This window comes from Poromitra crassiceps, assembly GCF_964638095.1.
Source record: "Poromitra crassiceps genome assembly, chromosome: 5".
Classification (NCBI taxonomy): Eukaryota; Metazoa; Chordata; class Actinopteri; order Beryciformes; family Melamphaidae; genus Poromitra; species Poromitra crassiceps.
Window position 1 is genome coordinate 8,068,736 of NC_139642.1, and position 24,201 is coordinate 8,092,936.

Sequence of the window (24,201 nt, forward strand, 5' to 3'; positions counted from 1 at the left end):
ATGTTTTCATTGTCAGGGATTACAATGACACCCTATACAACATCATAAACTGTTCACATGAATAGTTAATGGTGAATTCAGTGGTGTTTTGATGAATTCAGTGATGTTTTGAGAAGGATACAATGCAATTAGTTCATGGGCCAATGGTGAAATCGGTACCACCTAAGGGGACCGCGCAATTTTTGTATTTTTGTCTTCCTACATGTCTCTAGTTTATATTTTGGTATGATAACCCTGCCAATCTGGTAGCTTATTGATAGTTATCACTCTGTAAAAAACCTTCTCCCATATAAATGACAAAACCCTGATTTCTGTGTATTAGTCCAGATGATATGTGAAAATCATGTTCACTTTTTCATAAAAGCATGAAACTTGGTACGCATATAGTTTGGGGCCCCCTAAATCTTCAGAAATTAAGCCATCACAAAAATGCCTCGTGGTGGCCATTTTAATTCCGCCATAAGTGAATTATGTAGTTTGCATCATATCTCCTGAACCACACATGATAACACAGAAAAGGTGATGTCTATCCCTATGTTTTCATGGTCAAGGATTACAATGATACCATATAGAACATCATAAACTGTTAAAGTAACTGATCAATGGTGAATTTAATGACGTGAGAAGGAAATCACAGTTTCTGATAACTGATGCTATAACCTCAATTCCATGACCACTCTCTGGCTAACATTTTTTGATGAGTAATTTGACTTCTATGGGCTTTTTGTTAAAATAGCCCCCAGGCCCCTCCCAAACATCCTGCGACTTTCTGCCAGACGGCCAAATCCAAGATGGCCACTGGTACAATCTTGAAAAATGTACTTTTGAACCCAAGCACCTAGAATAATGTATGAAGACACTTTTCGGTATAAGTCAACCACAAAGAATCTGATTCTGACATCAGTTTAACATTCTGACATAATTTTTGACCCAGAATTCCAAGATGGCTACCATCCAGTAGCGTGAAAACTTAACTTTTGAATGGCAACATATACGTATGTGGTGTTTGGGGTTTACCATTTTTAGAGTAAGGACGGAGATTAACAATGGTGAATTATAGCTATTTTAATTGCAAATCCATGCCTACCAAACATGGTTTAGTAATGACAATTATTGTGTTTTGAGGGTAATTTCATAATTATGTTAGTCTCGCTGGCCAGCCTCCCCTCCCTACAGGGGGAGGAGTCTGGCGCCACGGAAACAGGCAACTGGGATAAGCCCTTCCCTGCTCTACAGCGGCTCCCCATTGGAGCGACTGTTTCAGTGGCTGCCGGATGTCCGCTCCCGGCTTATTACAAACTCTGTCATTGGCTCAGACCACGTCAATCAGAGCAGCTTCCGCTCCCTCCTCTGTGTGTCGCTGTAAATAGTGCCCTACCGCCTCAGTGAAAACAACAACGCTAACTAGCTAGCAAGCTAACGGCAGAAACCTACATGCTAGCTCGTTGCTACACGCTGAAAAGGGCAAGTTGGATTGTTGGAAACTATTTTCCAAGGGCACTGCTGCTAAGCGCGGCCCATCGCAATCCCACTATGGAGACCTGCGTGGGAGGGGAGGCTGGCCAGCGAGACTATGGGATAGGTGAAGGTGAATAGCCTATGTCCATTGTCCAACAAGTTTTCTCAATTAATTTCCCTCTTTGCGATGTGATAAAAGTTTCTCAGTGAGTTGTAGTTGATTGCCTCACTAAATTATCTGCTAATATCCAATTTTAGCAGCAGAATTTGATGTCCTGGCGTGGCACGTCCGTGTGTAATGACATATCCAAAAGGAATTTTACTCTGCGCTGCGCAGCATAGAGATTATGGTGCGCTCAAGCGCAGCGGAGTATTTATCGCGTAAGAGGTGCTTTTTTTTTGCGCGTAAGAGGTGCTGCCCCATATTCTGCGCAGAAACGCCTGATTGTGGCACGCCTATGTCCAGTAAAATTATAACAGGCATGTGCTTGTGCACGCCCCCAATTTGCATTGCACGCGGCGTACCGCTTTTGCAAAGATAGGGCCCCCGGGACTTGCAAGAATCTGGTCAACTTCTCCTCTCCTGCAGCATGGGCTGATTTTAAGTCTGCAATGAGTTCATCAGAGGCAGGCAGACTGTAGGGTGCGGAGGGTTGGGGAGGCCAGGTCAAACGGGAAGGAGTTGAACTCATGCATGCAGGCATGGCTCAAAATGGATGCGAAAAGGTGCAAACACACCAGACGCTGAAGTGACGAAGCATCTGGAAGCGCAGCCAGTTTCATTTTGGCACACTTGTTAGCACATTAGACCGTTCAGTCAGACCAGCCGTGATGCGGCCAGCTCGCCCCATGCAGAGATTGTTTCGGCGTCTGATCTATTTTTGTGTGAGACCCGCGAGTGATTGGTGTCCACCCACTATGCCGACCACCCGCAATGCCGACCTTAGGTTTAGGCGTGGGGGGTGGGAGAGGTTAGGTTTTGGGTTAGGGTCTGGGGGAGGTTAGGTTTATGCGTGGGGGGTGGGGAGGTTAGGTTTTGGGTTAGGGTCTGGGGGAGGTTAGGTTTAGGCATGGGGGGAGGTTAGGTTTGGCGTGGGGGCTGGGAGAGGTTAGCTCCACCGACACGCTGCACGCCGCCTCGCTCAGCTGGTTCTGCTTGTGGGCTATCGGCATTGCGACCTGTTGGCACTGCGGCCTGTCGGCACATAGACGCGGCACCGAGTGATTGTGTGAAGCCAGATAGGAAGTCAGTACAAGTTGTCACCGGCGTGGAGCAAAGCAGTGCGTCTGGTGTGAATGGCCAGGGTCCTGCTCTAGCTGAATTTACACACAGCGGCACTTTGCGTCTGCAGCATCACAATCATCTTCCATCCTCCTCCCTGCATGCATGCTCCAACCCGCTCTGACTGACTGGTGGCGACCATTTATGGATTTCGTTTCCACTCCCTCCGTGTCGAATCTGTCTATCTCAAATGCCTGTGCCACTGTGAAACAACATCAACAATGCTAGCTCGTTGCTACATGCTGAAAACGGTTGGATCTGGATTGTGCAATAAAGCAGGCCTGCTTGATACTTTTGGTGGATAGTTGTAAAGGTGAACGGAGCCTTTTTCCCCTATACCAGGGTGGAGGTATTAGCAGCCAGACTCTGCCATTGTAGGGAGGGAGTCTGGCAAGCGAGACTACCCGGGGAGGAACTCAAGGTAGGAGCTGCTGAGATGGAGTGGAGCGCTCCAAGGCAGTGATTGACCTGGTTGTGGTCAACTTGTAAACCTCCACGAGTTGCTGGAACATTGTGTTTTTGATGAATGTGTGGCCTTATTCAACTCCAACATCACATACAGGAAGACGCAGAAGAGCAAGCGCATCTAGAAGAAGCTCTATCTCCAATCTGTAGGCCTGCAAGAACCCTACATCACTCTCGTTGACATGGGCATGATCTAGAGGATGGCAATTCCATCAGCAATTGGATCGGCAGACACAAGATGGCACCCCATACAAGTGGTCGGACTATGTCCACAAGGTGTCATCCATCATCCTTGCCCGCCATGGTGATGTTGACATATCATCTGTGTGATCGACCGGTATGACACAGCATACTTGGCTAAAGATGATGAGCAGAATCTGATGATTCGGAATCTATAGCTAGAGCTTATTTTAGTTATCTTGTCATACATTCCTTAAATATTTTAATGCAAGAAATCCTGGGGGTAGTTGGTACAGCAGTACCAAGGTAAAATGGGTGTTGACATTAACATATTTTCAGTTAACATAATTCTGAAATGACTCCCAAAACATCCACCATTGTTAATTTCCTTCCTTGTGGTAAACCCCAAATGCACAGTATACCTTCCCATTCAAAAGTTACATTTCCACAATACTGGATGGCAGCCATCTTGGAATTCTGGGTCAAAACTATGCCATAATGTCAAACTGATGTCAGAATCGGATTCCTCGTGGTTGACTTACACCGAAAAGTGTCTTCATACATTATTCTATGTGCTCTGGGTCAAAAGTCAATTTTTTAACATGGCGCCAGTGGCCATCTTGGATTTGGCCATCTGGCAAGGAAAATCCCAGGATCTTTAGGAGGGACCTGGGCGCTATTTTAACAAAAGGTCTATATAAGTCAAATCACTCATCAAAACATCTTAGCCAGAGAATAGTCATGGCTTTGAAGTTATAGCATCGGTTATCAGATACTGTCATTTCCTTCTCACAACGTCATCAAATTCACCATTGATTAGTCACTTTAACAGTTTATGATGTTCTATATGGTATCATTGTAATCCTTGACCATGAAAACATTGGGATAGACATCTCCTTTTCAGTGTTAGCATGTGTGGTTCAGGAGATATGATGCAAACTACATAATTTGCTTATGGCAGAAGTAAAATGGCCGCCACAAGGCATTTCTGCGATGGCTCAATTTCTGAAACTGTACAGGGCCCCAAACTATAAGCCTACCAAGTTTCATGCTTTTACGAAAAAGGGAACATCATTTTCACATATCATCTGGACTAATACACAGAAATCAGGGTTTTGTCATTTATATGGGGGTAGGTTTGTTTACGTAAGGGTTAATGTACGACGAGGTGTCCATTATCACTTTTTAAGGGACGACGTGGAGGCGTGAACCGTCCGAGGCGAAGCCGAGGATGGTTGCCTCCGCGAAGTCCCTTAAAAAGTGATAATGGACACCTCGAAGTGCATTAACCCGCTTATACCATGGTCACTTGCCAACAAAACAATAAGACCAGTCATTTATATTTCCATGTGTAATAAATAAAGCAATCTAAATGGCTAAATGTCTGTTATTCATACTGTAAATCAGTCTTCCACGAAATAAAATAGTCCCTCCCACCTCCACCACCCGCTCCGTTTTAAAGCCGACTCAAACGTTAACTTTATTACAGGAATGCAGGTTTAACGATGTTTTGCGTTCTACATTAAATTAAGACATTACCGTTTGGCTGCTTGCTTTATTTTGTATGATAGATACGTATTGGCCAAGTATATTAACATTTAAGAGCGAAGAGTTTCAGGAAATGAAAAGTGCAGCGGGGGCTCGCACTGCATGCATCTCTCTCTCTCTCTCTCTCTCTCTCTCTCTCTCTCTCTCTCTCTCTCTCTCTCTCTCTCTCTCTCTCTCTCTCTCTCTCTCTCTCAAAGGGCTCGCCCCCGCTCGTGCACGAGCCGAGGAAATATCCTCTTTGTCGCCGAGAAGAGCCTGGTGACGCGAGGTTAAAAATCTCCGAAACGAAAATCAAAATTGTAAATAAGAGTTATTTTTGATAAACTGAGCACACAGGGGTGATTTAAATACTTACTTTGACCGAGTCAATTTTTTTCTCAACATCCAAAATTGTCATATTAACCCTTAACGGGGGTATAGAGCTCAAACTGCTCTCCTGATAACACTGATGAAACTATGGCGCATTGATATGAACGGTGAACAGACCATTTAGCTAGGTGTCCATTATCACTGTACAATATCACTTTTTAATGGACACCTTGCAGCCAATCAGAATCGAGTATTTACCCAGACCATGGTATAAAGAGTGATAACTATCCTTAAGCTACCAAATCGGCAGGGTTATCATACCAAAATATAAACTAGAGACATGTAGGAAGACAAAAAAAACAAAATCGTGCGGTCACCTCAGGTGGTACCGATTTTTGCCTTGGCCCATGGACTATATGACTTGGTGAATGTTACAAAAGGGGTCTTAAAGTCGAGCTGAACCCAAGAATGACTTTTCTTTTCTTTTAGTTCAAATACCTGGGTATGCAGTGCACCTATTTAATAATGTATGCAAAACAAATCACAACAATCTAATTTCTTTAGTTTTTCACACTTTTTCACATCAAAAGTTCGTTTTTCAAGATTTCATTGATAACAGTAATTTACAGTTTGCTGACGTCACCCAGTAGCCTACTATCAAATTTCTACCCCATTTCAACCAATCATATCACGACATGCAGCTGTCAATCAAATCTTCATTTCTGGATAATTTTCTCTTCCAAATGAAGTCGAAAATGGCGCCTAGTGCCTGTCATCTGGCAGAATTCCTATCCCATAAACTAACTACTAACTTGGCCAATTGTTATAATAAAAAACAAAAACTATAATCTCTAAGAATGCAAAGAAATGTAACTGGCTCGTTAAAACGCGCATTCCAGGGATATCGTATCGTTATAGCAGCGATAATGGCGCGCGCATCCGAGAGCTTGGTTGTCAGGGGTCGCACTTCGGAGATTCCAGGCCGACGTGCTGCACTCTCCGCTCGGCAACACGAAGGCAGCTGGCTGCCTGCGGGTCGCTGAGCTCCACTAACCTCCCGTCAAAAGGCTCTTCCCGAGTGGAGCGCCACAACACACTGAATCCCACTCGATTTGGAGGCGGAACACGCCAGGATTGGCCAAAGCCCAATCCAGTCCCCAGAATTGTCAAATAAAATCATCGACATGATACTATGACCCGCCTCTCAACCTGTCATCTTAGACAAACTATGTTTTCAGTCTGAAACGGACTCATTATGCACGAACAGGTTCAGTTCCAGACAGTTTTTCCAGCTGTGTACAATCCTCAGTGTACAGTGGAAACACAAAGCTGCTTGCACCGTAATAAACTATGTCACATGTCTAAGCATTTGCGCCAAAGATCGTCTATTGGTAAGAACCTCTGGCTTAAGGTCTCATTATGCTTTCCGCATCAGCGAGGAACGCGAGTGTCCGCGCGGAAAAGTGACGTCAAATCAGCAGACACGCCCCTCCGCAAGGCTCCGTGCGGACGGTTTTCGAGCGGCCGTGCGCACGGCGAAATTTGTAACTACGCGGACGCGGACGGGCGGACAAAGTGGAGTTTTCAAGACTCGCGCTCAATTCCGCCTGCAGAAACCCACACAGAGTATACAAGCTCCACACGTTTCCTCGTCGGATTCCGTGTCTCTCATTTCCGTGCGGCCGGCCAAAGCGTCAAGCATAATCCAGGCTTTATACCTTGTTCCACTGCAACATCAAGGCTGGAGCACTGTTAAGGTGCTCTTATGCTCGAGCAAAGCTCCGTGGGGGTGGGGCCCCGCGAGTCTCCGTGAGTCACCGTGCAGACCTCGCGCTGGGGCAGATGCCATTATACTCAGAAAGTGATCAGCATAATTGTACAATGGTGAAAACAGCCCGTGAAAAGTCGCAATGAAACGCTGTGCAGTACTGAGTGCGCTTTCACTCTCAAACGACCGCACATCAGCACATGAAGGACTCACCAAACTTGTTTTTACTGAAAGCCGTTTTTACTACTCAGCCCTGATAGCCTACTACTCTGTGCTGCTTTTAATCTCTCTCAATAATGCTCTCAACACAACACATTTACTTGGTGAAATGACTAAAAACGAACAGTTGCAAATCTAAGTTTATAGCCTACCACATGGGTCAAGAAATGTGGCGAAAACACAACTCAGTGTTCAGGGCTCAATGGTTTGAATGCGGCCATGTTTGGAGAGAAGCTCGCGCTGTTAGAAAAAAAGTCAGGCACAACGCGAGCGGCCGCTGGAGCTAGCGAATAACCACGCCCAACAAATTTACGTAATTTGACGCGCCCGCCCCTCGCTCCACCCCCGCGCCCTTCACGGCAGGGTGAGCATAATTCAGCCTTTACTGTTCATGGACACTTGTGTTTCTTCCCCAAACTGTTGCAGACAGCCAGCCATCAAGCACATTGTGAGATGAATGAGTGAGAGAAGTCACTTTACATGAACAATGATCATCCTCTTTTCTATCTGTTGTCCACCTTCAGTGTCTTCAGCATATCTATAGAGGGACATTATGAACAAGTATCATGGTCTTTCAGAGGGAAAGCAGGAGAACTTTCTCCAAGCCGATGTGACGAGGGCACATTCAGGACATGTAGCAGACACTCATCAAGCACATGGTGACGTCAACGGCTGAGTGGTTCATTTACATGAACAATGATCCTCCTCTTGTCTGCCTTCAGTATGACTTTAGCATATAGAATCTATATGCTAAAGTCATACTGAAGGCAGACAAGAGGATAATATCTATATTATAGAGGGACATTTGAGAGGGGAAGCAGGACATGTATGGCTGTTTTGCTCATGGGTTTCACACACTGTAATAAAACATCTAAAGGTAAAATCTTATCAGATGGGGGACGCTGGCACAAAATCTTGTCAAACGGGGGTTTGATTAGTATCAGTTTATGGTTCCTTTAACATCAACAAGTTGGTGAACCACTGGTATGTGTGGTCTGCAAAAACCTTCACATGGAGGGAATTAGACATCTTCATAAATTAGAAACTCTCCACTATAGAGTATATAACTTATTGAATGACTGCAATAGCTCTCAGATCAAAAGTTATTAGTATTTTAATGTTATGTGTCTAAAAGTAAAATGTGAGAAAGGCTTTAAACATTCCACATTTTATTTTCTAGAGTGGCATTCCACCAAAACCATAAAAATCAATACTTCTCCCCTTGTTTTATGAAAATAATTATTCACCGTGATGTACTAAACAGTACTACGGAGATGAAAGTAACCAAATCACTCAAAATACATGAAAAACTGATTTTCAACCGTCTTTTGCTCATTGCCAACAAGGTGCAGCAGCAACATGTTTCTGCAGACCACCACACATGTGATTGACCATGATTAGAATTTAAGAACAAGGAAAGAAAGAATCATCAAAAAATGAAGTTTATTTACAGGAAATAGCCACCTCCCACTTAGAAAATGTCACAACATTTGTAACAAATGTAACAATGGCTGTTAAGATACATAGAAAGAAAGCCAACGTCTTGAAGAATGTCACGCTGTAAAAAAAGTAAAATATGAAAAACTAATGTATCAATATGATATACAATATTTACATACTCAAGCAGGGAAAAAAAATCTCAAGTAATATCTTAGCATCACATTGAATGTAAAGCTTGTTTTTCGGGTGCCTCCTATCCACTTCTGCACAATTATAATGGAAGGTGTTTGCACATCACACACCTAGTCATTTTCACACACACATCCAACTTGCTTATTATAGCAAGTGCATTATAGCAGCTATGCCTTAAAACATGGGTCAAGACATCTGGACAACACATCTCACTGGCTTCCCCCTCATGTTTGTTGTTGTCTGGTCTGACATCTGACGTGTGTAAACAGCCTACATGTTCGTTGTTGTCTGGTCTGACATCTGACGTGTGTAAACAGCCTACATGTTCGTTGTTGTCTGGTCTGACATCTGACGTGTGTAAACAGCCTACATGTTTGTTGTTGTCTGGTCTGACATCTGACGTGTGTAAACAGCCTACATGTTCGTTGTTGTCTGGTCTGACATCTGACGTGTGTAAACGGCTACATGTTTGTTGTTGTCTGGTCTGACATCTGACGTGTGTAAACAGCCTACATGTTCGTTGTTGTCTGGTCTGACATCTGACGTGTGTAAACAGTCTACATGTTTGTTGTTGTCTGGTCTGACATCTGACGTGTGTAAACAGCCTACATGTTTGTTGTTGTCTGGTCTGACATCTGACGTGTGTAAACAGCCTACATGTTTGTTGTTGTCTGGTCTGACATCTGACGTGTGTAAACAGCCTACATGTTTGTTGTTGTCTGGTCTGACATCTGACGTGTGTAAACAGCCTACATGTTTGTTGTTGTCTGGTCTGACATCTGACGTGTGTAAACAGCTACAAAATGGACATAATAGCATCCCGGATAGCTTCATGAGACGGTTCATGTTCACCATAGTAAGCAACACTGTGAGGAGCAGGGAGGTCTGGATGCTCAGTGTTCCACTCTGGTAAGAAGTGCTCCTTATGGATCTCACAGATGTTGTGTAGAATACAACAGGCGACCACAACATCCGACACAAAGGAGGTAGAAATGTCATTTCGTTTGGCCAGGCACCTCCAGCGACCTTTGAGACGTCCGAATGCACTTTCTACCACCGTCATCGCCGAGCCCAGCTTGAAGTTGAAGGCTTTCTGCTGCTCAGCGAGTAGGTGGTCGCGTGTGAAGCCCGTCATCAGCCACTTCCTGATGGGGTACGCTGTGTCTCCGATTAGATGCACAGGGACTTCCACTCCGTTAACAGTGATGGATTTCTGTGGAGAGAGCAACGCAGATGTATAAGTACGTGTAGCAGTAAACACACAGTTAGTTTTGTCAGAAAGGTGTCAGGTGTGTCAGCTCTGTTAAATACGTGTAGCAGTACACACTAGGGCATTCACAGACTAGTCGACTAGTCGACTAGTCGACTAGTAAAACCACTAGTCGACACTGTGCTTAGTAGTCGACTAGTCGTTTTAGCAAAAAAAAAAAAAAAAAAAAAAAAAAAAAAAAAAAAAAATTATATCTTTAAGAAAGAACATACATGGACTATCATATCCCATATCCCCCACAAAGAACATCAAAACACAACAAAACAAAACAAGAAAACTGCATAAGATACACAATAATCCAAGAACAAACAAGACTATTGGACAAACAACCAAACAAAAACAATGCATTCAAAGTAAATACATAGATCTTGCCCTGTTGGCAGCTAGGAAATGCATAGCTTTAAATTGGAAAGCATCCAATCCCCCAGCTGTAGTTCACTGGTGGAATGAACTCTCAAGCTACCATACGTTGGATAACATTTACTACAAGAGCAAAGGCAGATTCTTAGACATCCCCAAAATATGGCAACCACATACAGAGTTTGACTTTAAGAACTTTTTACCCCAGTGTCATTAGGCTTATCAGGATAGGAGCTGGCACGGTGGCTCAGTGGTAGAGCTGTCGCCTCGCAGTCAGAAGGTCCTGAGTTCGATTCTCGCCTGGGACACTGCGGGCGCTGTGGTTGTGTTCCCCCCATATCTTCAGTGCCTACTGCCCAGGTGGGGTATCTCGTCGTAAGGGCCCTTCTGTCTGTGTGGAGTTTGCATGTTCTCCCCGTGCTCCCCCAGGGGGGTTCCTCCGTATATAACCCCCCCCCCCCCCCCCCATTAAAAACATGCAGAAGATCAGATCGTCATCGTCATCCGACCAGTGACGACAACATCCGAAGTCGGTCCCCGGGCGCTGTACGAGAAAGCGACCACTGCTCCTGGCCTGCCCCTCGGAGGAAAGGACAAAGCCAGGATGGGTTAAATGCAGAGGACAAATTTCATCGGCCACCGTCAGCATGTGTGTGTTTGTGGCCCTCCGTGCATGTGTTGATGTGTAACCGTGTGACAATAAAGACGGGCTTGTCCGTCTGAAATCGTGTTTTTTTTTTTTTTTTTAATGCATTGTTTTTGTTTGGTTGTTTGTCCAATAGTCTTGTTTGTTCTTGGATTATTGTGTATCTTATGCAGTTTTCTTGTTTTGTTTTGTTGTGTTTTGATGTTCTTTGTGGGGGATATGGGATATGATATTTCATGTATGTCGTGTAAATACCTCATGTTCTTTCTTAAAGATTAAAAAAAAAAAATTTTTTTTTTTTTTAATTAAAAATAAATTAAAAACGGTTAGTCGACTAGTCGACTACCTTTAGGGACGACTAGTCGACTAGTAAAATTCACTAGTCGTGAATGCCCTAGTACACACACAGTTAGTTTTCTCAGAAAGGTGTCAGGTGTGTCAGCTCTGTTAAATACGTGTAGCAGTAAACACACAGTTAGTTTTGTCAGAAAGGTGTCAGGTGTGTCAGCTCTGTTAAATACGTGTAGCAGTAAACACACAATTAGTTTTGTCAGAAAGGTGTCAGGTGTGTCAGCTCTGTTAAATACGTGTAGCAGTACACACACAGTTAGTTTTGTCAGAAAGGTGTCAGGTGTGTCAGCTCTGTTAAATACGTGTAGCAGTAAACACACAGTTAGTTTTGTCAGAAAGGTGTCAGGTGTGTCAGCTCTGTTAAATACGTGTAGCAGTAAACACACAATTAGTTTTGTCAGAAAGGTGTCAGGTGTGTCAGCTCTGTTAAATACGTGTAGCAGTACACACACAGTTAGTTTTCTCAGAAAGGTGTCAGGTGTGTCAGCTCTGTTAAATACGTGTAGCAGTACACACACAGTTAGTTTTGTCAGAAAGGTGTCAGGTGTGTCAGCTCTGTTAAATACGTGTAGCAGTAAACACAGTTAGTTTTGTCAGAAAGGTGTAAGGTGTGTCAGCTCTGTTAAATACGTGTAGCAGTAAACACACAGTTAGTTTTGTCAGAAAGGTGTCAGGTGTGTCAGCTCTGTTAAATACGTGTAGCAGTACACACAGTTAGTTTTCTCAGAAAGGTGTCAGGTGTGTCAGCTCTGTTAAATACGTGTAGCAGTACACACACAGTTAGTTTTCTCAGAAAGGTGTCAGGTGTGTCAGCTCTGTTAAATACATGTAGCAGTACACACACAGTTACTTTTGTCAGAAAGGTGTCAGGTGTGTCAGCTCTGTTAAATACGTGTAGCAGTAGTAAACACACAGTTAGTTTTCTCAGAAAGGTGTCAGGTGTGTCAGCTCTGTTAAATACGTGTAGCAGTACACACAGTTAGTTTTCTCAGAAAGGTGTCAGGTGTGTCAGCTCTGTTAAATACGTGTAGCAGTAAACACACAGTTAGTTTTCTCAGAAAGGTGTCAGGTGTGTCAGCTCTGTTAAATACATGTAGCAGTACACACACAGTTAGTTTTGTCAGAAAGGTGTAAGGTGTGTCAGCTCTGTTAAATACGTGTAGCAGTAAACACACAGTTAGTTTTCTCAGAAAGGTGTCAGGTGTGTCAGCTCTGTTAAATACATGTAGCAGTACACACACAGTTAGTTTTGTCAGAAAGGTGTAAGGTGTGTCAGCTCTGTTAAAGACGTGTAGCAGTACACACACAGTTAGTTTTGTCAGAAAGGTGTCAGGTGTGTCAGCTCTGTTAAATACGTGTAGCAGTACACACACAGTTAGTTTTCTCAGAAAGGTGTCAGGTGTGTCAGCTCTGTTAAATACGTGTAGCAGTAAACACAGTTAGTTTTCTCAGAAAGGTGTCAGGTGTGTCAGCTCTGTTAAATACATGTAGCAGTACACACACAGTTAGTTTTGTCAGAAAGGTGTAAGGTGTGTCAGCTCTGTTAAATACGTGTAGCAGTACACACACAGTTTTCTCAGAAAGGTGTCAGGTGTGTCAGCTCTGTTAAAGACGTGTAGCAGTAAACACACAGTTAGTTTTGTCAGAAAGGTGTCAGGTGTAGAGGTCGACCGATATTGCTTTTTCAATGGCCGATGCCGATGCCGATCTTTAGAGAGCAGGGCGGCCGATGGCCGATATATAATGCCGATTATTATTATTTTTTTCATTCGATAAAATACGATTAAAATAAACTCCTCAAAAAAAGTTTGGAAACGTTAATTTGCTCGATTATTTCTCCCCTTTAATAATACCAATTGGTATTGTATTTTATAGAGTTGGAAGCCTGATTAGTCACCTTTACAACGGGGTACAACTTGTAAGGATTGTGCATTTGTGGAATGAGAAACACACAGCTAAACGTGTGGGTAGCGCCCCCAAAAAATGTGCAATATTCTTCTGTTGGTATTTTTTTTTAAAGAAATCTAGTAGCCTAGATTTCCATTATCCATTCATGCACATTGAAAATCGAATATAACATTATACTGTAGGCCTACATCTAATATAAGATGTTATCTTAGCCAGTACAGTAACATGTTTTTGATTATTCTTTTTATTAAATAGAAAAATACATTGGGTTATGCGGTATAGATTTCAGTAGTGACTGGTAGGCTATAGCGAGAGAGCAGTATGTCAGAGAACTCATTCATGCACTGTTCTATACATTAACAATAATAATAATAATAATAATGTAACTGTTTAGATTTGCTGTCATTTGATGGGAGAAGTGTGTTTGCAGAAGATGGTGGTGACTGAGGAAACGTAACGTTACAGTAGGCTCATGGGTGCATGAGAAGACTCACATTCAGTGGCGGACTGCATAATCGGGCACATCGGGCAAATGCCCGGTGGCCTGGCCTGGCCTGGCCTGCCAAAAAAAAAAAAAAAATTTGCAGGCCGATGCCGATTAATTAAAAATGCCAATAATCGGCCCCAATTAATCGGCCGGCCGATTAATCGGTCGACCTCTAGTCAGGTGTGTCAGCTCTGTTAAATACGTGTAGCAGTACACACATAGTTAGTTTTGTCAGAAAGGTGTCAGGTGTGTCAGCTCTGTTAAATACGTGTAGCAGTAAACACACAGTTAGTTTTGTCAGAAAGGTGTCAGGTGTGTCAGCTCTGTTAAAGACGTGTAGCAGTAAACACACAGTTAGTTTTGTCAGAAAGGTGTCAGCTCTGTTAAATACGTGTAGCAGTACACACATAGTTAGTTTTGTCAGAAAGGTGTCAGGTGTGTCAGCTCTGTTAAATATGTGTAGCAGTAAACACACAGTTAGTTTTGTCAGAAAGGTGTCAGGTGTGTCAGCTCTGTTAAATACGTGTAGCAGTACACACATAGTTAGTTTTGTCAGAAAGGTGTCAGGTGTGTCAGCTCTGTTAAATACGTGTAGCAGTAAACACACAGTTAGTTTTGTCAGAAAGGTGTCAGGTGTGTCAGCTCTGTTAAATACGTGTAGCAGTACACACACAGTTTTGTCAGAAAGTTTGTCAGAAAGGTGTAAGGTGTGTCAGCTCTGTACAGATATATGCCACAGTATCACTGTGATTTTTACATGTATGTGTTTTATCATACCCTGTATGATTATTACATGTGAAAAGTGACGTTGTCTTAGTCTTAAGAAGTAAAGCATTATTTGGAGCATAAGTGTGTAGAGAGAGAGAGAGAGAGAGAGAGAGAGAATAATTCAGCAAATGACTGCAGGTTGGATTTGAACCCGGGTCAGCTGGGTGAAGGACTAAGCATTGATGGCACACGTTCTACCAGGTGATGTCCAACATGTGAAATTACATTACGACATTTGGCAGACGCTTTTATCCAAAGCGACTTACAATAACAAATTTTTTTCAGCAATAGAGCAATTAACTATGCAACACAATCTATGACAACTACAACTTCGGAAGGAATAGTGGTAAAGTTTAAGTTAGTTTTTTTTTTTTTAGAGAGAGAGAGAGAAAGAAGTTAGTTTTAAGAATTGAATAAATTGATTGATCTACAGATAATATGACTGTAAAATGAGGTACATATGTATTTACCTCACGTGGGAAGAGGTACCCGTCTTGCTCCTCGGCCTTCCTGTAGATGGGCGAGTTGGAAAACACCTCAGCAGCATGAGAGCGACCAGGCCAACCTACAAACACATGTGTGAAGCTGGAGAGACAAAAAGACAAGACGCGTACAGATCATTCATCACAATCAGAAAGTGGCTTGGTGTAGTTGGTGTACAAGTTATATAAGATACACAGACAACACAATACGTACAAATACATTTACAACTTAATACAAGATATAAACAGAGTATTAAAGTGACAAAGTACAAAGTTAGCAAGGCCAACTTGTTGATTTTTGTTTTAGCACAAATGCCCTGCTCCTTACCAGCATCTGTGGTCAACAACAGCTTGTAGGACAATAGAGTGCCACCCATTCTGATTGTAGTAGGCCGGTGCGTCGACATTGGGGGTGGGGATGGGAATGTGTGTGCCTGCGATGGCACCGGCACACTGTGGGTACCCCTGGCCCCGGCTGGCAAATGCGTCCACCGTCTCCTGAAGACGAGCGCCACTCGGCAGGTCAACAAAGCGCTTATAGAGCAGCGTCTTCAGCGCTCTGGTAACCTGGCGTACCAACACGCACACCGTGGCGACACCGACGCCAAAGATACAACTGATGGAGCGGTATTCACACGGGGTAGCGTACCACCACAACGCCACGGCGAGTCGCAGCCGAGGCTCCAGAGGCTGCCGCCAGTTTGTCGTCCTGCGCGTCAGGTGTGGCCCGACGAGTTCCGAGATGAAGCCGAAGGTGTCCCGCGACATACGGAAGTGACTCCGCCACTCGTCGTCGTTGAAATTGTTGAGGACGTTGGACCAGAACACGGGCCCGTGTGGTCTCTCTCTCCTCCACATGCGTCTCTCCGAGATCAGTCCGCACTGTGCGAGGAGAAGCAAACGTCTCCGCCTGCGGCTCCTGAGCCTGGCGCGCCTCGCCTCCTCGAAGCGCTCCCGGCTCCTCTTCAGGTCCTCCTCAAACCTCGCCTCGATCTGCTCCCACGAATCCGCCATTGTTCCCATCATGTGGAACAGGAGCGTCAGCAACTTCGCTCGCATTTGCAGAACATGAACGGCTACCAAAAGCACAGCAGCCATGTCTGGCGGCGACTCCGGCGCCATGTTGTTGTTGTTGTTGTTTTGGGAAGCGGCGCGTTTGTTACACGTCACACTAGACGTCCACGCTGTTGTCTTTTAACGTCGGTTCATGGCACGCCTCCTTTCCTTCTGGTTTGTTGTGTAAAGAAAGGACAGAGAGCTCCTAATGGCGGACCTTCTTCACACCAGTATCGCGTGTTCTCAGTGCAAAAAGGGCTCCTCTTTCTCTCTGTGTTGGAGAGACCGCATGTTCTCTCTCCTCATGCAGCAGCCTGCTGCATGAATACTGACTGTGTGTGTGTGGGTGTGGGGAGGAGGGGAGTTGGGGAATTTGAGTCATGTGATCAAAGGGGGAGGAGGAGGAAGTGTGAATTGGATCCTTTGAGGGCTGCGATATTTTTTTCCCATGATGAAAAAAAGGCATGACCCGCCCCTCTCTGCCTCTGATTGGCCTAGCGTCAAATGTTCATCCAATCACATTCGCTTAGCTATCCTGCATCTCTTTCTACAGTCTGTGGTGAGACATCAATGGGTGAGACTCAGTGGATCAGACAGACAGCAGTTTTGCTTGCTAGCCTGAATGAAAGACGCCATGTGTGTTTATGTTTTAATATAGTCTGGCCCTGTGGTTTATAACACTGCTGCTACTCTTGGCAGTGCACGTATGTAGCCTATAGGGAAATCTAAAAAAAAGATGAAAGACTCATGAGAATGATCAAGGCTGATATAAGAACAGGGTCACTGCATTACATTGAACTTTAATTCAGCTCATTGTAACACAAGTGACATGTATTTGAATTGAAATATAAATCAGAAGAAACAAGGTGATGACATTTAGAATGAAAAGAAAAAATACACATTCAAGTAGGCTATTGATCTCACACATAACCTTTTGATTCTATGCTGCCATCTGCCATCTCATGCTTGTTGATTTAACGATTGTTTTGCACCTGCTGCTCACTTTATGAACAACTAGTGACTGAATTAAATATATTGGCGAGAGCAGCCGAGTGCAGTCAGCCAATCAGAGGCAGAGAGGGGCGGGTCATGCCTTCGCCTAGCCTTCGCCATCATGGGAAAAAAAATATCGCCCCTGCCGCGCAGCCCACCAGTCCTGAGCGCCTGACGCCATGGCTGCTTTGCATAGATGTCCCATCATGCCTTTCTGCCCCTACCAGGGAAGTTTGGATCTGAACCGGGTCAAACTGGGTGCAGTTCTCTGATCAGAACCAACCTTCCTGCAATGCAGTACTCTGTCTTATATCTTGACTAAAAGCATTAGTGCACTCTTGCAGCCAAAATAAGTATCACAACAAACATTGTTTCCACAAATGAAAATAAATGAACAAGGAACTTAAGATGATCCTGACAAAACTTTTTTCAGATATTCTCAAGTCGGGGCATCCCAGTGTCTCACCTGGTGGAGCGCGTGCCACAGGGGCTTGGTCCTTTGTGTGGCCAACCCGGGTTCAGGTCTGGCCTGTGCTCATTTGCTGCGTGTCGCCCCCTCTCTCTCTCCCCACCTTTCCGGTCTCCCTGCTGTCCTGTCCAATGAAGGCAAAAATGCCCCAAAAAATTATATATATAAAAAAAAAAATGTTCTTAACTCATAAATACAGGAGAGAAAACTATTTAGATCAGAATTAGACATTTAGAAATATTTTCCTCACTTGCGTCACCGGGCTTCCATACAGAAGAAATTGGATGTTTTACAATGAGAACATGTATTTATGTATTGTTAAATAGGTTCATTTTGTGACATGGGAAGTCAGTTAACATTTCACTGTGACTTTAAACATGGACACACCACACACCCTCTCTCTCAGCTCTGGTGTGGTGTGGGAGATGAGGCCCAAGAGTCGCTGGAAGCCGTTCAACCAGAAGAACATCCTCCTGCTGGAGAAGGCCTTCCAGAAGCACCAGGCAGGGGACACTGACCCGGGCTGGGTCCGCCTGGAGAGCAACCTGGAGGTCCGCACACACACGGCTAAAAATTGCTATGCTTCTAAAAGTGTTACATAACGTCTTAACTGCTAATCCTATCCATATGCTTTAATGTCCAGGCTAATGCTGTGTTCAAGACAACTTGGAACTCGGAACTTTCAACTTGGATTTTCCGGTCTATGGCATAGTTGCGTTCATGCCGTTTTTAAATCGGAGTTACAAAAACATACACAGCTAGCTAATTTAATTGGTAAAATAGCAGCTGAATTCAACATATTGCTATAATCAGAGCGAATGTAAACACATATTGCATAATTACACCTCAAATTACATGTAGGTCAACAAACATTTTGATGGCGTCAAATCACAAACCGGAGCTCTGAAATGATACCCGAATTTCCAACCTGTAATTTCCGACCTCGACTTACTGTTCAATTCATGTTTTACAGGTCGGAGCTAGTTTTTTCCTGTGTTCCGAGTTGTCTTGAACGGGGTATTACAGTACATTTGTACATGACATCATCGTCTACTCCACCAGTCAACATAATCTTCAATAATATTGGATATCACAATATTCACAGAATTTCGAAAAATATATTTTTTTTACCAGTTTTGCACATTCTGCCCTGCTGCTGACCATTATTTCACTGCTTACCGTTGTTAAGGCGCCTACACATGATCCACGGTAAAACAGCTCTGCTGTTTGGACCTGCTTATCGCTGACCTTTCATGAGCGCAACCAATCACACTACATATGTGACGTAGTGTGTATTTTGGGGGGTGGGACTATATGACCCAAGTGTATATCACTGTGTGTGTGTGTGTGTGTGCGTGCGCGTTACAGGTGAACTTCAGCCGGGTTCCCATGGTGATGCGTGCACCCTTCTCGTGCCCGGTGAGGAGGAACTTCCTGTCTGGCATCCAGGTGGAGTTCAAACAGTCCAAACACCAGAGGAGCCTGAGGGCCCAGCTGCACTGGCTACAGGTACCACGCACGCACACACGCACGCACACACACACACACACACGCACACGCACACACACACACACACACACACACACACACACACACACACACACAGACACACACACACACACACACATCATCATCATCATCGCACCCTCATACACAGTCTGATGTAAGGGGTAACAAGTGTGTGTGTGTGTGTGTACGTGTGTGTGTGTGTGTGTGTGTGTGTGTGTGTGTGTGTGTGTGTACGTGTGTGTGTGTTTCTCAGGTGGACAACCAGCTGCCTGGAGCCATCTTTCCCATCGTGTTCCACCCTGTTCCTCCTCCTAAGTCCATCGCTCTGGACTCAGGTAGACCATGCAGGCACACACACACACACACACACACACACATACACACACACACACACACACACGCACACACACACACACACACACACACACACACACACACACACACACACACACACACATACACACACACACACACACACACACACACACACACACACACATACACACACACATAAGCCGTTTTCCCACATGCGTACCGGAAAATTACCTGTAAGTCAATATCGGACATTTCCCTTCACACCTCTCCTCTCGCATGTCGGAATCTATCAGCGAAATTGCCTGTATGTGGGGGGGGGGCGGCACTGCAGAGCGGGTGGGGAGTGACGTGTCGGCAAAACTCCGAATGGTGAAATAAGTTTGCATGTTTATCCGTTCACCTGCGTCGCGTTGAAGCACTTTTTACAGACTGGCTTCGTTTGATGTGTCCGGGCTTGCCTTCGCTGTCGGCAACGTAAGCAAAATACTTCCACAATTCGCTTCGTGCATTTGCTTAGTCCCTGTCGGGCTGTGACTGAAGGAGGAGGACGGACTGTGGCCAGAGAGCGAGCAGAGAGGAGAGGGGAAAATCAGCACACCCACACATGAAGCTGACATAGGCTACTGCTCTTATTATCACAAGATCATTTCGCCAGTTTGCTTTAATGTGCGCGAATGATTAGATTATGCCCGCTGGAACATTAAGCAACGTGTGTACACCTCGCCCATGAAAGTGTCGCGGAAAATGACTGCACCCGTTTCTCACTAGTATCCGCTAAAGCGCATACCGCTCTTCTGACTGGGTCGAAAGTGGTGAAATGTCGGGGATGACGGGGTCGCGCTTATACCGGCACGGCGCCTTTCTCACATGCAGGCATTAGACCACGTTCTGGTCATTTTGCGGTACAAAGCGCATGTGGGAAAAGGGCTATACACACACACACACACACACACACACACACACACACTAGCCTAGCCTTGCCTCGCCTATTAACCTGAACGGTGTTTCTCCTCAGAGCCGAAGCCGTTCATCGACGTCTCCATCATCACCAGGTTCAACGAGCACAGCCAGGTCCTGCAGTTCAAGTGAGTCCAGTCATGTTGTGGTGAAGGTCACATGACCCTTCCTCATGTTTTAGTCCATCTGTAGAGCACCGCAAGTCCTAACAGTCGGATGATCGCACTTCCTGGTTCCCTCGTCGGGAAGTCAATGGGATTTTTGCATGGGGATTTTGGTTAAATGCCTGAAGTAAGGTCTGTGGTTAACAAAGGTTTATGAAATATGATATTTGTGTTGAGCAAGATAATCTTCACAAATAAGGACCACTTTTATGATTTCTGAAGCGTCACGTAATGCTTACGTGTGTGTGTGTGTGTGTGTGTGTGTGTGTGTGTGTGTGTGTGTGTGTGTGTATGTGTTTTTGTGTTTTTTGTGTGTGTGCAGGTACTTCATGGCTCTGGTGCAGGAGATGGCAGTGAAGATCGATCAGGGCTTCCTGGGAGCCATCTTGGCTCTGTTCACTCCAGCTGCTGATCCGCAGGCTGACCAGCAGAAGGTGGGTAATAACAGGATTCAACCAGGGAAGAAATTACAAATATAGAATGTGAAATAAGATATAAGATTCTAGATTATTTTAATAGCCGTAGTAAGTAATCTTGTTACAAATTAGGAATTAGTATTACTAATTCCTCATTTATAACAAGATTACTTACTATGCAGCGCAATGATCACAGCAATACAAAACATGGAGCAGACAGAAAGACAAATCATATTATCTTTACAATTTAGTATGTGGGCTCTGATTGTTTGTTTGTTTCAAGTAGGGATGTCACGATACTAGAATTTCTACTTCGATACCGATACCCAGGAAAATATCGATACTTGATACCATTTTCGATACCACGGGAAGGGGGGGTGACAACACATCAAGAGGCATAAAAATAAAGTTAGACAGATGGACGGACAGACACACACTTCTCCATAATCTAGGCCTGATCAAACTTTGAACTTAGACAGCAGATTAGCCCTGCTCTAGCCCTCACAACACGTTTAGCTTGTTGAAGCAACAGATACCCAATGATAGAGAGGGGAAAATCAGTGATTTTTCATTAAAAGAAAGCACTGATGGTATCAAAACTGTTGCAAATGAGTATTGTATCATTTAAAAAAAAATTGTATTGATACTTTTGATACTATCGATACCTGTTGCAAATGAGTATTGTAACCGATTAAAATGTTCAGTATTGATACTTTTCGATACTAGCGATACTTAGTAACCCTAGTTTCAAGTCAAGCGTCAATTCACCCTCTTCACCCTGTGTGTGTGTGTGTGTGTGTGTGTGTGCGTGCGCGTGTGTGCGCATGTGTATGTGTGTGTATGTGTGCGTGTGTGGGTGTGTGTGTGTATGTGTGTGTATGTGTGCGTGTGCATGTGTGTGCGTGCGCGTGTGTGTGTGTGTGTGTGTATGTGTGTGTATGTGTGCGTGTGTGTGGGTGTGTGTGTGTATGTGTGTGTGTGCAGACTCGGCTGATAGAGCGTGACCTGGAGCTGCTGCAGGCGGAGCTGATGGAGGCGTCGCTCACCGACACGTCAGGAATCAACTTCTTCCAACACTTCCACATCTCCCCCATCAAGGTGCACACGCACACACACACACACACACACACACACACACACACACACACACATAGGCCCCTATCGTTGCATCGGCGCTGTTTCTAGGCCGAGCGCCTGGCGCAGCGCAAATCAGTGGGCGTGGACCAGCACACTTGATATCTTGGTCTTGGCGCTAGACGCAGCCTCAACCATTACAACTTTTAAGCGTAAAATTATGCACCGTCAGTTCATTGGATAAGTGCAATAAACGAATCGCATGCTTGCCTTTTAAGCTCCATTCCAGTGGTCCAACAAAACCAGACGAAAGCCAAGCGCTCTGCCCCCCCCCCTCCCTTCATCCAGTCTGTCTGTCTGTCTCCATATTATAGGATATTATTCCATATTATTATGCTTCTCAAACCAATCTAACTGCAGTTTAAATACTGCAAGCATGTAAATACGCTACACTATAGCAAGATCAAAGTGAAAAGAATGTTCTAAATGCATCAGCTAGAAAAATATAGCCTATCCCTATATGATGAGATTCATTTTATATTGGTGAAAGTTTGTCCAGAAAGATATTGTTTTCTCTCCCCTGCTGCAGGTAGAATGATGCACATAAATATACCCTACATTATGTAAAGTCATTGCATAAATGTGTTTTTATTGTAAAACTAAATGTGAAGTAGGGCCAAGTTATTGGAGCGGACATCACAGTATAGCACATGACAGAAGCGCGTTCCGCTGTCACTTATCTAAATCACGTTAAATCCACAAAGGGTATATATAGGCTCAAGAGGACATATATGTTTCACATAGGGTGGTGTTTCATTTCAATGTTTTATTTGGTCCAATATTGAAATGTTCTACAATTGCAGGTTGTCTTACCATTACACATTATTTTAGATCTACCTTTTATATCTATTTCGGCTCATTTGGTTGCTATTTAGTAGCGAAATGGAGGACCCAATTGCATGCTGGGACATTCACAGGCAGTAAACTTACAACTGCTATTTCCTATGGGAAGCTGGGTGCTGCTATGTGTTGTGTCTGTCTGAGCGAGGGAGTCAGAGAGAGAGAGAGAAGGGTGACAGAGAAGAGGCAGAAGAGCACTGGCGCACTGAATAGGCCTGGTTTCAGAGAGAGACAGAGAAGGGTGACAGGGGAGAGGCAGAAGAGCACTCCTTGACACTGGCGCACTGAATAGGCCTGCTTTTCAAAGGCGCAAAGCGCTACGGGCCCTATTCTCCCACAAGCCTTCGGCGCTAAAACGGGCCTTAAACGCAAAAAAACGTGCCTTGCGCCTGTTTTGGGACGATATCAATATGGCTTTAGGCTGCCAAATGCGCTTTAGGCCGAATGGGTGTGGCGCAGTCCCAGAATGGGCCAAAGTGGGCGTGTCGGCGCTAACTACCGGCGTACTGCTATCTTCGCACCTGGCCTACATTTAGCGCTTTGCGCCTTTGAAAAGCAGGCCTATTCAGTCAAGGAGTGCTCTTCTGCCTCTCCCCTGTCACCCTTCTCTGTCTCTCTCTGAAACCAGGCCTATTCAGTGCGCCAGTGCTCTTCTGCCTCACCCTTCTCTCTCTCTCTCTGACTCCCTCGCTCAGACAGACACAACACATAGCAGCACCCAGCTTCCCATAGGAAATAGCAGTTGTAAGTTTACTGCCTGTGAATGTCCCTGTCCCAGCATGCAATTGGGTCCTCCATTTCGCTACTAAATAGCAACCAAATGAGCCGAAATAGATATAAAAGGTAGATCTAAAATAATGTGTAATGGTAAGACAACCTGCAATTGTAGAACATTTCAATATTGGACCAAATAAAACATCGAAATGAAACACCACCCTATGTGAAACATATATGTCCTCTTGAGCCTATATATACCCTGTGTGGATTTAACGTGATTTAGATAAGTGACAGCGGAACGCGCTGCGGAACGCCTTCCACTGTCATGTGCTATACTGTGATGTCCGCTCCAATAACTTGGCCCTACTTCACATTTAGTTTTACAATAAAAACACATTTATGCAATGACTTTACATAATGTAGGGTATATTTATGTGCATCATTCTACCTGTAGCAGGGGAGAGAAAACGATATCGTTCTGGACAAACTTTCACCAAT

At 44.4% G+C, this 24,201-nt stretch overlaps 1 protein-coding gene and 1 pseudogene across 2 annotated transcripts in view; one reads left to right on the forward strand and one right to left on the reverse strand.

Moving 5' to 3' along the window:
• The window catches only part of LOC310776285 (intermembrane lipid transfer protein VPS13C-like), a 104,317-nt pseudogene that overhangs the window by 54,422 nt on the left and 25,694 nt on the right, over positions 1 to 24,201 (forward strand). Inside the window, exons 28-33 of the transcript in view lie at positions 18,058 to 18,202; positions 19,020 to 19,160; positions 19,414 to 19,495; positions 20,491 to 20,560; positions 20,919 to 21,030; positions 21,997 to 22,110. The product of the transcript in view is annotated as an intermembrane lipid transfer protein VPS13C-like (transcript). The remainder of the gene's footprint in view (positions 1 to 18,057; positions 18,203 to 19,019; positions 19,161 to 19,413; positions 19,496 to 20,490; positions 20,561 to 20,918; positions 21,031 to 21,996; positions 22,111 to 24,201) is intronic.
• On the reverse strand, positions 9,568 to 16,444 carry LOC310776808 (putative nuclease HARBI1). The gene is made up of 3 exons (XM_083636993.1): positions 15,462 to 16,444; positions 15,122 to 15,236; positions 9,568 to 10,074 (listed from the first exon to the last, which is right to left on the reverse strand). Exons 1-3 carry the CDS (start codon positions 16,253 to 16,255, stop codon positions 9,658 to 9,660), a joined length of 1,326 nt encoding a protein of 441 aa, XP_083493119.1. The 5' UTR covers positions 16,256 to 16,444; the 3' UTR covers positions 9,568 to 9,657.